The 15,439-nt window shown below is 48.3% G+C and overlaps 1 protein-coding gene across 1 annotated transcript in view; it reads left to right on the forward strand.

Moving 5' to 3' along the window:
- Positions 1-15,439, forward strand: part of OTOG (otogelin) — a 94,737-nt gene that overhangs the window by 52,773 nt on the left and 26,525 nt on the right. Inside the window, 6 exon segments of the mRNA XM_040639797.1 lie at positions 2,549-2,666; positions 3,367-3,446; positions 3,942-5,737; positions 6,562-6,730; positions 7,792-7,937; positions 8,394-8,483. Coding sequence (XP_040495731.1) covers positions 2,549-2,666; positions 3,367-3,446; positions 3,942-5,737; positions 6,562-6,730; positions 7,792-7,937; positions 8,394-8,483 — 2,399 coding nt within the window.

Consider the following 15,439-nt stretch of genomic DNA (forward strand, 5'->3'; position numbering starts at 1 on the left):
GGGGAGAAAGGAGAGAAAGGAAGGACAGAGGGAGGAGGGAAGGAAGGTGGGAGGAAGACACCTCCCCGAGGTTTGGCAGCTGGCAGCTTCTCTAACCTTCCACTTCCCTCAGGGAGAGGTGGGGTGTGCAGAGGGGCCTCCAGCAGGCAGAAGTAGGTGGGCAGGCACGGAGGAGCAGGGCCCAGCTAAGCCGCAGGGCGGGTTACTTAGTCACTGAGTGCAGACGCATGCCAGGCTCTGGCCCTCATCTGGACCCCTCTCTGCGCTCACCTCACCCCCCTGACTCTTTACAGACCCGGATGTGGTGTCCCTGGAGGCAGCGGACAGACCCAACTTTTTCCTGCATGTCACAGCCAATGGGTCTCTGGAGCTGGCCAAGTGGCAGGGCAGCGCTGCCTTCCACCACCATGCCTCCTTCTCACTGCACCGGGGGACATGGCAGGCAGGCCTCGTGGCCCTGGAGTCACTGGCAGAGCCGGGCTCCTTCCTTTATGTGTCGGGCCCCACGCTGGTCCTGCGGCTGTATGAGCACACGGAGGTGTTCCGCCAGGGCACGTTCTTCCGCCTTCTGGGTAGGTGTCCACCCTGCCATCACCCTCAGCCCCTCCCCAAACTGCCCTTCCTGCCCCCTCGCACCACACCCTCCCAGCAGCCCTCAAGACGCAGAGTTCTTACTCTCCTGGCATGGGGAGGCCACCCCTGGGTGCTGCCCCTCAGATGGGAGGTGGCCCGACCTCCATGGTGGCGGCCTAGGGAGCCGTGGGCTGTGGGGCTTGGGGCCCAGCCAGCTTCCTGGGTCCTGCCTACACCCATAGGCCAATTACATGGTCTAAAAATAGGGCAGCCTTTGTGGACGCGAGGTAAGAAGTGCTCCTGGCCGCGGCTTGCAGGGCCCACTGGCTCAGGTTTCTTGCTGATGGGGACACATGCCTACCCTGTGAGCTCAAAGACCGCCCCCCGGGCACCAGGCTGAGGAGCCAACAGTCTCCCTCTGTCCCCCATGGGAGGCCCAGAACCCTGGGCAGTGATGGGCCAGCTCCACCCCCTTTCCAGCTAAGGCCCGTGGGTTCTAGGGCTCTGCCATACCCCCGCCAAGTGGGTCTGCCCCCAAGTGCTTGTACTCTGCTCATACCCTGGAGGAAGTGTTCGCAATTCCTCTGTCACTCCAGGCAGGCCTCTCTGTCCTGCACGGGCACGTGTATATTTGTGCCTGTGAGGGAGCCTTGTGCTGCATGAATGGGTCTGTTTCCACACGTGCACAAATGTATCTCCAACCCCTTCATTTATCACCTCCCCCACAAGCCAGGCCTGGGCCAGCTCATTCTTCCATTCCGTGGCCATCTAGAGAGTCCACCGATGAGCCCCGCCCACGATGGATTCATCACTGGCTATAATGGCAGGACTTGTGTCCCTTTCTGGAAGACACTGAAGTAGAGTAGAATAAAGCCAGACTTTGAAGCCCGACAGCCTTGGTTTCAAATTCTGACCCTAGTCCTTGGCACTTGGAGGAGAGCTCCCCACCATCCAATTCCGTACAGTGGGGCTATTTGCCTCGTAAGATTGTTGTGAGGATTGATGGCATCTCACGGGCTTTGCTCCGGGCTGGGTTCATAGTAGGTGTTTCCCAAATATAAGTTCTCAGGTCTGGTCTCAAGGATATAGAAAAGCAGGTTTCTTCACAGTCGTCAGTGCAGGGGGATAGAAGACTCAGGAAGGGGCTGCCAGGTGGGGCTGCTCCCTCCGGCCTGTTGCAGAGCCCACCCACGCCTTCCTGCTCAGATCATGCTTTCAGAGACTGGTTTCGCGTGCTAAGATGGTCTGGGGTCTTGTCTGCCTCCACGTCCCCCATTGCCAGCTTTCCCTGAGGATTCCTTGTCCGTCAGGGCACTGGCCACAGGACCTTTTTTTTTGAGGGCATCTCTCCTGGGAGAGTTTAATTTTCCCAGCATCTTCTGTGCCTCAGTTTCCTCATCCATCCATGGGGAATAATGATAGTGCTACATCATAGGATTCTGGTGAGCATTAATAAGGAAATACTTGTGAGATGCTGAAAGTAATAGTTGGTGCCGTTTAAGAGTTGGCTCTTGTGTTTGTTGCTGTTACTATTATTCTCAGCCACCAAGGCTGCAGGGCAAGCCTGGCCATCAGGGTCCCAGGGGAGCAGGGTGACAGGGCAACCTTATGGAGAGGATCGGGGGGTTCCCAACCTTCTCTGGCTAACCCTCAAAGCCCAACGGCCTCTGCCTGCTCTGTAGCCCCCCACCCTGGGTTCTTAGCCCCCACTCCACGTTCCCACAGCCCCAGCCCAAGCATCCCCCCAGACACTGACTCCTGCTCCCAGAAATAGTTTCCCCTTAAGTTGGCTTTTATTTTATTTTATATTTTATTTTATTTTTCTTTACTTTCCCTGCACGTGTCCATTTGTCTCTTCCGTGGAGCAGGGTAGGGATGGGCCGTGCTGGGATTACCTGTGTGTTCGGTCACCTGACCCTGAGCTGGTACCCAGTCTCACTCAGTCTCAGGGCTCTGGGGCGGGTCACCTTTCCAGATGCCAAGCCCTCAGGGGCTGCCTACCCCATCTGTGAGTGGCGTTACGATGCTTGCGCCAGCCCCTGCTTCCAGACCTGTCGGGACCCACAGGCGGCTAGCTGCCGGGACGTGCCAAGGTGAGGGGCGTGGAGTCAAGGTGTGCACATGAGTGCATCTGGGCATACGCGTGTGTGAATGGGTGTGTAGTCTGTGGGCAGAGGCATGGGCATGTGCTGAGGGTGTGAGTGTGTGCTCACGTGTACTTGTGAATGCATGTTTTGTGGGTGTGCGTGGGTGTGTGTACCAGAGGGAAGCTGACTTCCGTGGGCGTGTGTGAGTATTGATTTGTGTACGATGTGCCTGCAGCTGGGCGCTGTGCGTGTTCGTGTGGGTAGACCAGTGTCTGTGGGCTGCACACAGCTGTGCATACGTGTGTGTGAGCCACATACCTCTGGGTGTTGGTGCAGCTGTGTGTGCACGAAGGTGGATACGCTCGTGTGTGACAGTCCGTGTGGATGTATGTGTATCTGCATGAATGTTTTCGAGTCTTGCAGGTGTGACAACGTGCCTCAGTGCAGACTCATGGGAGCGTGTGTGCGTGTGTGCACAAGTGTGTGCATAACTAGACCTTGTTCATGTTTCTTTCTGGGTCTGAGGCGCAGGAGTGTGCAACAGCGTGCAACATGAATGTTTGGGTATATGTGCCCCTGTACACAGTGTCTCTGGGGATTCACGGGACATGTGTCATAAAGAGGGATGAAACTGTGCTCCCTCCAGGTCAAAGAGATGACGCCCCCGTATTTCAGACTGCTAACTGGCTTCCTGCTCTGTCCTCAGGGTGGAAGGCTGTGTGCCTGCATGCCCCACTCCCAAGGTCCTAGATGAAGTCACACAGAGATGTGTCTACTTGGAGGACTGTGAGTGGCCTAGATTTCTCATTTGTCCCTCAGATTTCCTCTAAATCTCCGGCATCTCCTTTGTCCAATCATGCCCAGAGTCCCCAGGTCCCTGGAGAAGCAGGGTCAGCATTGGAGCCTCTGGAAGAGACCTTTAGAGCAGGCAGGGACCTCATCCAGTCCCGTCTTCCCATTAAACAGAGAAAAAAATGAGGTCCAGAGTGGAGAGGGGACTGGCTTGGGGTCAGGTGGTAGGAACACAGTACAGTTATAGGTAGACCTGAGTCCATTGGCTCTGAGCTTAGGCTTTGAGGAATGGGGCCGAGTCCAGACCTGTGGAGTCATCCAGTACCACACGACAGAGGCCCCTGGCTTGGTTAGGCAGCCTGACTGGCCATTGGAAGCTCACCTAGGATGCTTGCTCAGGAGCCCTACCTCACAGCCCTGCCCAGCGAGGACCCCCTGGGGCAGGCAGCAGGCACCCCATTGTCTGAGCTTCTCCTCTCTCCGCCCCAGGTGTGGAGCCCGTGGTTTTGGTTCCCACAGAGTCTCCTGGCAACGAGACCCTGCCTTCCAGTCAAGAGCTGCCCACTCTCAGTGGCAAGGAGCTACAGTTCCCACAGGAAGCTCCCGGGGCCCCCTCCCACAGGCCAACGCACACTCCAGCTGCCCCGCTCACCACAGCCCTGAACCCACCCATGGCAGCTACCGAGGGGCCCATGCTGACTCCAGGCCCCACACAGGCCACTCTGCAGCAGCTGTCGGGGGTCACTACATCTAATCTCCCTGCCCGCCCCACAGAGGCCCCAGCCAGCATGGGAGTGACTGCCAGCCACCTGGCCACCCCCCTCACCCCAGAATCCTCTTCCCTCTCCCTTTCACAGCAGACACCCACACCTAGCATGGGGTCAGGGGCTGTGAAGACGACGAGGGTGACTGTGACCTTCGTGGGGAGCCCCAACATCACAGTCTCCTCCCGGTCACCCCCTGCACCTCGCTTCCCACTCATGACCAAAGCTGTGACAGTCCCAGGCCCCGGCTCCTTGCCTATTAAGACCACCCCCCTCCAGCCCTTCCCAAGCCTGGAGCTGCCTGCGAGCCCCTCCTCCAGGCCTGTAGCTTCGCCTGCGGTGACCTCTAGGCCTCCCACTTCCTTGGGATCCCACAAGGCTTTGCTGACACCTGCAATCACAAAGGTCATGAACAGGACAGGGATGCCCCAGCCCATACTGGCCCAGAGCGTTTCCAGTCCCAGCGGCCCGCTCGCCGAGGCTAGAACAACATCACAGCAGGTTCCTGTCAGTGCTCCGGCTACCAAGAGAGCGGAGACGGGGCCTCCCACAGAGAAGCAGCCTGGGCCCGGCCAGCTCACGGGCACACCAGCACCCTCACTTCCCAGACCCGCCCCCACGGCCCCGATGCACCCCACCCGGCAAACCGCCATAGCCGCCAGGCCTCCGGCTCTGCCCCCGGGGACCCCAGCTGCCACCAGCCAGTCCACACTTGCTCACGGGCTGGGGGTCACACCCTTCATGCCTGTGGACTCAACTCGGCCACCCCAGCTCCTCTCCGGCCTGCCTCTCGATACCAGCCTGCCCTTAGCCAAGGTGGGCACATCTGCCCCAGTGACCACGCCCGGGTCCAAGGGTTCTGTCGTCACCCTTCCACTCCAGCAACAGGCCACATCCCCCACTACGGCTACAACTCTGCCTACTCACACCCTCAGCTCAGCACCGCCTCTCACCGCTGCTGTCGTGGCCCAGGTAGACCTACCCAGTCACACAGCCCCTCAGGCAGCAGGCACGGCGCCAGGCCGGCTTCTAGGCGCCACATTGCCGGCCTCCGGAGCTGCGGCCATGGCTGAGGGGGCAGCCTCCACGCTCTCTGCTGCCCCACGAGAGAGCACCGCAGAGAAGATGGCCATCCTGTCCAAGCAAGTGTCTCTGCCCACCTGGATATATGGCCCTGCCCAAAGGGTGCCCACAGAACTCACGCCTGCTGTGGCCCACACTCTTGCTACCTTGGCGCCGGAGGCCGATGGCCTCTGGGCCGTCCCAGCGCCACTGGTGCCCACATCCTATCCCCTGAGTCTCGTCTCGGCCAGGACCGCCTCCCGAGAGAGCTCACTTGTTCTGCTCCCTCAGCTGGCCGAGGCCCATGGAACCTCGGCGGGACCTCAGCTCCCAGCAGAGCTGGGGACAGAGGCCACCACCATGCAGTCTGGGCGCTCAGCCCTGGCCCAGAGCATCGCGGCGACTTCGGCCGAGACCTTGACGACCATCACTGAGGATGGTGACCCTGCCACCTGTGTCGTGAGTGACTTGTCAGGCCACCCCTCTGTGGTCCCTCCACGCCCCTCTCTCCTGGGCGTCTTGGCTGGGACACCAACATGGCGTCACATCCCTCATGGCCTGCGGCAGCTTCTCCCTCACCAGCCGCCAGGCTGCAAGATGGGGGTTCAGTCACCACCCTCACCCTTGCCCCATACTCTGGAGCCTGAGAAATTCTCCAGGCTCCTCTGGGCCCCTGATGTCATAGCAGAGTCTCACCATTCCCCTAGGGCTGATTGGATGACTCAGTGTGACACCAGAGTGTGACAACACGAGTGTGCTGGTGTGTGTATGTTCGTGTCTATAGAGCCACGTGGGAGTGTGTGTGCATAGCTTACATGTGTGAGACTCAGGGTGAGCAATCACGTATCTGTGTGTGTGCTGTGTAGTGTCACAAAACTGTATGTGCATTTGTAAGAAAGAGATACAGAGATTGTGCGTGCGTGTCTCTGTGTGTGTGCTCACGTGCATGCTTGGTATGCTCAGGTTTCTCTGAGTCTGAGCTAGCATGTCTGCACATCTGTGTACCTGGAGCTCTCCACAAGGGCTGGGTAGATACGCGGAAGTCCCTGGGAGTCAGTCCCCTGACCCCCAATCTCATGCTCAGCCCATCCCCAGGCCCCCAGGGGCATGCTGGGTGGGTGGAGGGTGTGGACACCATCCCTAGTAGTCTTACTTCTGGGTCCCCCTGCCCTGCTACACTGACGTTGGAAAGGGGCTTATACCCTTAGGCTTGGGGTGGGGGGTCCCGAGTGGTTGCAGCACTAGGCTGGGCACTCACGCCGTGTCTCCACCCTGTGCCCCAGCCAATTGCCGAGCAGGACTGCGTCCGCCACATCTGCCTGGAGGGCCAGCTCATCCGAGTGAACCAGTCCCAGCACTGTCCCCAGAGTGTCACTCCACCTCGCTGCGGGGTCCTGGGCCTCGCAGTAAGGGTGGGCGGGGACCGCTGCTGCCCCCTGTGGGAATGCGCCTGTGAGTCCTGCGGTCCACCAGATCCTCCCCAAGCGTGACCTCGGCCCCTTACCTGTATCTTCCCTGGCTTTAGGGTAACTCTGACCTGAATGCATTCTCCTGTGGGACCTCTTGTCTCAACGTGACCCCTGACCTGGCAGATCCCCTAGTCTTTTTTTTTTAATTAGTATATTATGTTAGTCACCATACAGTACATCCCTGGCTTCCGATGTAAAGTTCGATGATTCATTAGTTGTGTATAACACCCAGTGCACCATGCAATACGAGCCTTCCTTACTACCCATCACCAGCCTATCCCATTCCCCCACCCCCTCCCTTCCGAAGCCCTCAGTTTGTTTCTCAGAGTCCATAGTCTCTCATGCTTCATTCCCCCTTCTGATTACCCCCCTTTCTTTATCCCATTCTTCCCCTACCGATCTGCCTAGTTCTTATGTTCCATAGATGAGAAAAATCATATAATTGTCTTTCTCTGCTTGACTTATTTCACTTAGCATTATCTCATCCAGTGCCGTCCATGTTGCAGCAAATGTTGAGAAATCGTTCTTTTTCATAGCTGAATAATATTCCATTGTATGTATGGACCACAACTTCTTAATCCAGTCATCTGTTGAAGGGCATCTCGGCTCCTTCCATGATTTAGCTATTGTGGACAGAGCTGCTATGAACATTGGGGTGCATATGGCCCTTCTCTTCACTACGTCTGTATCTTTGGGGTAAATACCCAGTAGTGCAATGGCTGGATCATAGGGTAGCTCAATTTTTAACTTTCTAAGGGACCTGCACACTGTTTTCCAGAGTGGCTGTACCAACTTGCATTCCCACCAACAATGTAGGAGGGACCCCCTTTCTCCACATCCTCTCCAACAGTTGTTGTTTCTTGCCTTGTCTATTTTTGCCATTCTAACTCAGATCCCCTAGTCTTGCAACCTCATCTCTGTGATGCCTGCTCTCCAGCCCCCAGGGCCTCTGAGTCCCCCAGGAAAAGGCGAAGGTGCCTGCCCTTTGTTCCTGGGAGACCTTGGCCCCAGAAGCATCTATTAATCTTCTCATGCCTCCCCCAGGCCGATGCTCAATCTTCCCTGATCTAAGCTTCGTGACCTTCGATGGGAGCCACGTAGCCCTGTTCAAGGAGGCCATCTACATCCTCACCCAGAGTCCCAAAGAAATGGTCACCGTCCACGTCCTTGACTGCAAAAGTGCCAATCTGGTGACTGGCCCCTGCTCCCTTTCCTGCTGGGGCCTCGGGACTTGACTAGGTTTGAAGAGGGGAGATTGAGCAGTGAATTGGGTATTAAGGGGTGCCAGAGGCGAGGACAGATGTAGAAACCTCTACAGTCGCTCCCTCTGACGGGGTCTCCGGGAATGGCCGTGTGGAGAAAGGGTTCGTGGAGTGCACCACCTTGTGGCCCTTCCTGGGTGGAAGCAGGCAGGTTTTTTGTTTGTTTTTGCTTTTTTTTTTTTTTTTTTTTTGGCCGGACTTACAGGGGTCAGGTAGAACCAGAAATGTTCCATGGGATTCTGTGCTCCATCTGCACAGCCCCGACGAGTGCCCCCGGCATATTGAGAGGGGGTGGTAGGGAAAGTGTGCTCACAGTGGCTCCCCAGGAGGAGGAGACAACAAGGACTGGGCTCCAAGTTGATGAGGATTGGGCTCTCTCTGCAGGGGCACCTGAACTGGCCCCCGTTCTGTCTGGTGATGCTGAATGTGACTCACGGGACCCGTCAGGTCACCATTGACCGTTTCAACCGTAAGGTGAGTGCATCGAAGAGCCAGTCTTCCTAGGGCTGCAACGAGGCAAGGAGCAAGGCATCCAAGGGTGGAGGGGTCTTGAGGCTTACTCATGACTGGGGGCAAGGGTGGGGAGGGACCCTTCCAAAGAAAAAAAATGCAAAAGTTGATATGTTTGTAAGGGATTTTAATTGAACTATTTGTGGCCACTCTAATGTCAGGGGAGGACGTGTACCGGAAGCAATATTGTGAACGAGAGGAAGTTAGAATGGCAAGAGACACTGACCTTAAATGATGTGGTTAAAGTATCTGCTTCTGCAGTTTTTATAAAAATATGTGGCCATGTGAACACATTTCTAGAGCCCCTTCCAGGAAGGAGACTGTATATGTGAGGACCCCCAATTTTAAACTTCATTAGTTTCACATGAAGCTCACCTCTGCTGAGGAGGTTGGTGTCCAACTGCGACAACACCCCCCCCCCCGTGGTACCCACCCGAGGGTCTGCTTTGCACCTCCCAGCAGGTGCGTGCAAGGGGCTGATTTGTCCCCTCCTCTGGTCTGAAAGTCCCGACTCTCCCCACCCGTTCCTGAGCCAAGACCTGCAGCTGCTGTTGGAATATGCCCTTGAACACCGAACGAAGGGCCAGCACACCCTGTGGAGCCCTCGGGAACGGGGCTTAGGGGAGTGGACTGTCCATCAGATAGAGGCTGACACAAAAAACTCCCTGGGTTTCCTCCCTTAAGTTTTTACATTTTTCCATTAAAAAATATGTAAGGTACAACTTACCTACGGTAAAATTCACCCTTGTTAGTGTACAATTCTCCAGGTTTTAACAAACACCCACGGTCCCGTAACCACCACCAGGATCATGATCTAAAACAGCTCCATCAGCCAATCGTCACCCTGAGCCACTTTGTTGTCAAGCCCTCTCCCACCTACTGACAGCCACTGTTTCTGTCCATATAGTTTTGCCTCTTCCGGAATGTCATATACACGGAATCAGGGTACGTAGCGCGATTCATCCGCGCTGGGTGTACCAGGAGCTCGTGGACTGTTACTGCTGAGTAGTATCCCGCTATACGGATGTTCGCGTATCTGTTCGTTTATCCATTCACCGGTTGAAACACATTTGGGTTGTTTCCAGTTTGGGGTGATAACAAATAAAGCTGCAATAAGCGTTTACATAAAGGCTTTTTTAAAAGTTGAAGTATAGTTAACATGCAGTGTTATATTAATCGCAGGTGTACAACAGAGTGATTCAGCATTTCCGTACATTACTCAGAGCTCATCACTATAAATGTAGACGCCATTTATCACCATATGTTATTGCAATATTATTGACTGTATTCCTTATGCCGTACTTCTCATTTTTCATAACTTACTTTATAACTGGAAGTTTGTACCCCTTAATTCCCTTTATCTATTTCACCATTCCCCCACCCCCCACCTTCCCCCTGGCAACTACTAGTTTGTTCTCTGTATTTAAGTCTGTTTTTTAGTTGGTTGCTTGGCTTCTTCCTTTCTTCCTCCCTCTCTCTCTCCCTCCTTCCCTCCCTCCCTCCCTTCCTTCCTTCCTTCCCTCCTTCCTTTCTTCTTTCCTCTCTCCCTCCCTCTCTCCCTCCCTCTCTCTCTCCCTTTCTTTCTTTCTTTCTTTCTTTCTCTTTCTTTCTTTCTTTCTCTCTCTCTTTCTTTCTTTCTTTTGTTTTTTAGATTCCACATGTAAGTAAAATCATGCACCATTTGCCTTTCTCTGTCTGACTTATTTCACATAGCACAGTACCTTCTAGGGTCCATCCATGTTGCCACAAATGGCAAAATCTCATTCTTCTTTATGGTCAAGTAATATTCCAGTGTGTGGGGGGGTGTGTGTCTGTGTGTCTGTGTGTGTCTCTGTGTGTATGTCCTTTATCCATTCCTCTATGGATGGACACTTGGGTTGTTTCCATGTCTTGGCTGTCATAAACAATGCTGCTATAAACATACGGGTGCCTATAGTCCTTTGAATTAGTGTTTTTGTATTCTTTGGGTGAATACCCAGTAGTGGAATTACTAGATCATACAGTATTTCTAGTTTTACTTTTTAAAGGAACCTCTATACCGTTTCCCACAGTAGCTGTACCAATTTACATTCCCAACAGTGCACAAGTGTTCCTTTTTCTCCACATCTTTACCAACACTTGTTATTTCTTGCCTTTTTGATTCTAGCCATTCTGACTGGTGTCAGGTAATAGCTTGTGGTTTTCTTTTTTTTTTTTTTTTTTTTTTTTTTAAAGATTTTATTTATTTATTCAACAGAGATAGAGACAGCCAGCGAGAGAGGGAACACAAGCAGGGGGAGTGGGGAGGAAGAAGCAGGCTCACAGTGGAAGAGCCTGATGTGGGGCTCGATCCCATAACGCCGGGATCATGCCCTGAGCTGAAGGCAGACACTTAACCGCTGTGCCACCCAGGCGCCCCTAGCTTGTGGTTTTCATTTGCATTTCCCTGATGATTAGTGATTTTGAGCACCGTTTCATGTGTTTGTTGGCCACCTGTACGTTGTCTTTGGAAAAATATCTATTCAGATCCTCTGCCCATTTTTAAGTTGTTTTTGTTTGTTTATTTGTTGGGTTTTTTTTTTTTTTGCTTTGAGTTTTAAGTCACTCTAACAGATTACTCTGTAATAAGATCTCATAGTGATTTTAATTTGCACTTCCCTAATTCCTGATATGATTGAACATATTTTCATGGGTTTGTTTTCCATGGTATATCCTCTTTGGTGAAGTGTCTGTTCAAATCTTTTGCACACTTTAAATATTAAGTTATCTGTTTTATTGCATTTTGAGAAATTTATATATTTTGGATACAGGCCCTTTATCAGATGTAAGTATTATCTTCCAGTCTGTGGCATGTTTTTTTCATTCACCTACAAGTGTCTTTCAAAGGGCAGAAGGTTTTGATTTTGATGGAGTCCAATTTATCCGTTCGTTCTTTTATGGACCACGATTTTGGTGTTCTATCTAACAAACCTTTGCCTAATGCAAGGTCTCAAAGATTTTATCTTATGTTCTCTTCTAGACGTTTTATAGTTTTAGATATTACTTTTAAGTATATGTTGCATTTTAAGTTAATTTTTATAAATAGTGTGAGATATGGGAGATATTTTTTCTTTTTCTTTTTCTTTTCTTTCTTTCTTTCTTTTTTTCTTTTCTTTCTTTCTCTTTCTTTCTTCCTTTCTTTCTTTCTTTTTTTGTGCATATGGACACCCGTATGTTCCAGCACCATTTGTTAAAAAGACTATCCTGCCTCTATTGACTTGTCTTTGCTCCTTTGTTGAAAATCAGCTAACCATTAATGTTTGGGTTTATTTCTGGACTTTTAATATCATTCCATTAATCTATATATTTATCTTTTCACCAGTGCCACACTGTCTTGATAACTGTTGCTTTTGTATAAAATTTTTATTAAAATCAGTTATATGTCTTTTAACTTTCTTCCTTTTCAAAATTATGCTGGTAATTTTAATTCTTTTATCTTCCCATATACATTTAGAATCAGCTTATTGATTTCTATAAAACACCTTGCTGGGATTTTGGTTAGAATTACATTACATATGTAATTATTTAGGGGGAGAATTACAACCTGAACATGAGTGAGTTTCCCAATCCATGAACATGATACATCTTTTTGTTTAGATCCTCTTTGATTTTTTTCCATTGGTGTTTTGTAGTTTTCAGTGAAGAATCTTGCCCATATTTTGTTAGCTTTATCTCTAAAAATATCATGTTTCTGATCCTATTGTAAATGATTCTGTTCTTTTTATTTCACTTTCCAATCGCACGTTGCTGATATATACAATACAATTGATTTTTGCGTTTTCTAAAAGGAATTGCCATTGGGTTTTCAGTTAGCCGAGTGTGTGTACACATGAGTTTTGCATATTTATCTCATATCTTACAACCTTGCTAAACTCACTTATTAGTTCTTGTAAATTCTTCCAGTTTTTCTACATAGGTGTTTATGTATTTTCTAAATAGAGACAATTTTATTTCTTCCTTTTCAATAGATGCTCTTTTCACTTATTTTTCTTGCCTATTGCACTGGTTAGGACCTCGAATGTGATGTTCAGGGAGTAAGCCCTTCCATCCTCGTCTTACCTCTGATCTTAAGGAGAAGGCATTCAGTCTTTCATTATAAAGTATGAAGTTAGTTCTAGGCTTTTTATAGATAGCCTTTATCAGGGAGAAAAGTTTTCTTCTATTTGTAATTTGCTGAGAGTTTTTATTACCATGAACAGATGTTAAATTTTGTCAAAGCTTTTTTTCTGCATCTATTGGAATAATATTGTTCTTTTTCTTTAGACATTTCCTTTTCAAAATCACAGTATTGGTGTTTACTTTAAAAAGGAAAGATTTTCACATTTGTTTTAAATAAATAGCTTACAAAGAGTAGTAGTTCTATTTAGAGATCGTTTTTTAAAGATTTATTTATTTGAGAGAGAGAGACGTGGGGGAGGGCAGAGAAAGAGATTTAGAGAGAAAATCCTCAAGCAGATTCCCTGCTGAGCGTGGAGCCTGACTCAGGGCTTGACATGGGGCTCCATCCCAGGACCCTGAGATCATGACCAGAGCCGAAATCACGAGTCAGACGCTTAACTGACTGAGCTACCCAGGCGCCCCGTTAAGCACATCATATACTCTTGCTATCCTTTTAATGTCTGTAGGATCTGTATCCATGTACCCTATCTCATTCCTGATATTAGTACTTTGTGTCTTTTTCCTTTTCCTGACCAGTCTGGCTAGAGGTTTGTCAAATATATTGTTTTTCTCAAAGAATGTTTTTATTAGTTTTCTCTGTTGTTTTTCTCTTTTCTATTTCATTGATTTTTCTCTTATCTTTATTATTTTATTCCTTCTGATTCCTATGGGTTTAATTTACTCTTCTTTTTCTAGTTTATTAAGGCGATAGCTTAGGTCACTGATTTGAGACCTTTCTGCTTTTTCTACTATAAGTGTCTAGTGCTATAAATTTTCCTTTAGATACTGATTTAGCAACGATCTTAAAAATTTTAATATATTGTGTTTTCATTTTCATTCAGTTTAAGATACTTTAAAATTTCCCTTTTGGTTTTTATTTGACCCATGGGTTATTTACAAGTGTTTTTCTTTAGTCTCCAAATATTTGGTGATTTTCCAGCTATCCTTCTGTTGTTGATTTCTAATTGAATTTCATTATGTTCAAAGAATATGTTTTATCTAACTTTGATCCTTTTAAATTTAATGAGACTTGTGTAATGTATCAGAATATACTCTAGCTTATAAATGTGTATTCTCTTGTTGAGTGGAGTGTTCTGTGAATGTCAGTTAGGTCAAGTTCACTGAGAGTGTTGTTCAAGCCTTCTAAATCCTTATTCATTTTCTACTTGTTCTGTCAATTACTGAGAGAGAAGTTGTTGACATTTCTGATTATAATTGTTGACTTGACCATTTTTCCTTGGAGTTTTATCAATTTTTTATTTACATATTTTGAAATTCTGTTATTTGGTGCCCAAGAGGATGTTGTGCCCTCTTGTTGAATTAACTCCTTAATCAGTATGAAATGGCCTTTTTATCCTGGTAAAAGTCTTTGTTCTGAATTCTGCTTTGTCTCATTCATCTGTAATAATGACTCCAGTTTTCTTTTGATTAGTGTTGACATGTATATGTAATGTATGTATCTAAGAGAAATCTTTTTCCATTCTTTTTCCTTTAACATATTTGTGTCTTTTTATTTAAAGTAAGATTTTTGTGAGGAGGGAATAGTTGGGTCTTCCTTTTCTCTTATCCAGTCTGCTAATCTCTGCCTTTTAATTGGGAGATGTTTAGACCATTTACATTTAATTGGTCATCAATATGATTAGATTTGTATATAGCATAATGTTGGAATTTGTTTTCTATTCGTTCCTTCTGCTCTTCATTCCCCTCCTTTTCCTCTTTTTCTGTCTTCTTCTGGGTTATTTTTAATAATTCCATTTCATTTCCTCTGTTGGATTATTATCTATACCTTTAACTTATACATTTGTTATAACCTCCACAGTACGTCATTATGATTTTTCCTTAAGTGGTCAATTATCTTTTAACGTGGTTTTTAAAATAAGAAAAGCTTATATTATCCACATATTTATCATTCCTGGTGTCCTTTATTCCTTTGTGTAGATCTGGATTTCCATCTGATATCACTTTTCTTCTGTCTGAAGGACTTCCATTAATATTCTTATAGTACAGATCTGCCAGTCTAAGGTGTTTTTTTTTATTTTAATGTTTTTTTATTATATTATGTTAGTCACCATACAGTACATCCCCGGTTTCCGATGTAAAGTTCGATGATTCATTAGTTGCGTGTAACACCCAGTGCACCATGCAATACGTGCCCTCTTTACTACCCATCACCAGTCTATCCCATTCCCACACCCCCTCCCTTCTGAGGCCCTCAGTTTGTTTCTCATAGTCCATAGTCTCTCATGCTTCATTCCCCCTTCTGATTACCCCCCCTTTCTTTATCCCATTCTTCCCCTACCGATCTGCCTAGTTCTTATGTTCCATAGATGAGAAAAATCATATAATTGTCTTTCTCTGCTTGACTTATTTCACTTAGCATTATCTCATCCAGTGCCGTCAATGACAGCTTTTCCCCTTTTATCTGCTTGATCTAAATTTTTGATGCAAGTATGTAAAATCTCCCACTTATTTTTATCATAGTCTCTTATTTCTAGCCTTTTATGCTTTACATACTTGAAATTCTTTTTCAGTGCATTAAATTTCATGATTATCTTATTGGATTGTGTGAATTCACAACATAAAAGCTACCTTCTTTGACCCATTTGAAGCTTTTTGCCTTGATGTTTCTTTGCCACCTTTACTTGATTTTGTTAGCGTTTGCCTGGTGTATCTTTATCCATTTCAAAATTTTCAGTTTTTCCATGTTGTTTTGTTTAGGCGTATCTTTTCAAAACAGTACACAA

Source organism: Ursus maritimus, unplaced genomic scaffold, assembly GCF_017311325.1.
Source record: "Ursus maritimus isolate PB19 unplaced genomic scaffold, ASM1731132v1 scaffold_23, whole genome shotgun sequence".
Classification (NCBI taxonomy): Eukaryota; Metazoa; Chordata; class Mammalia; order Carnivora; family Ursidae; genus Ursus; species Ursus maritimus.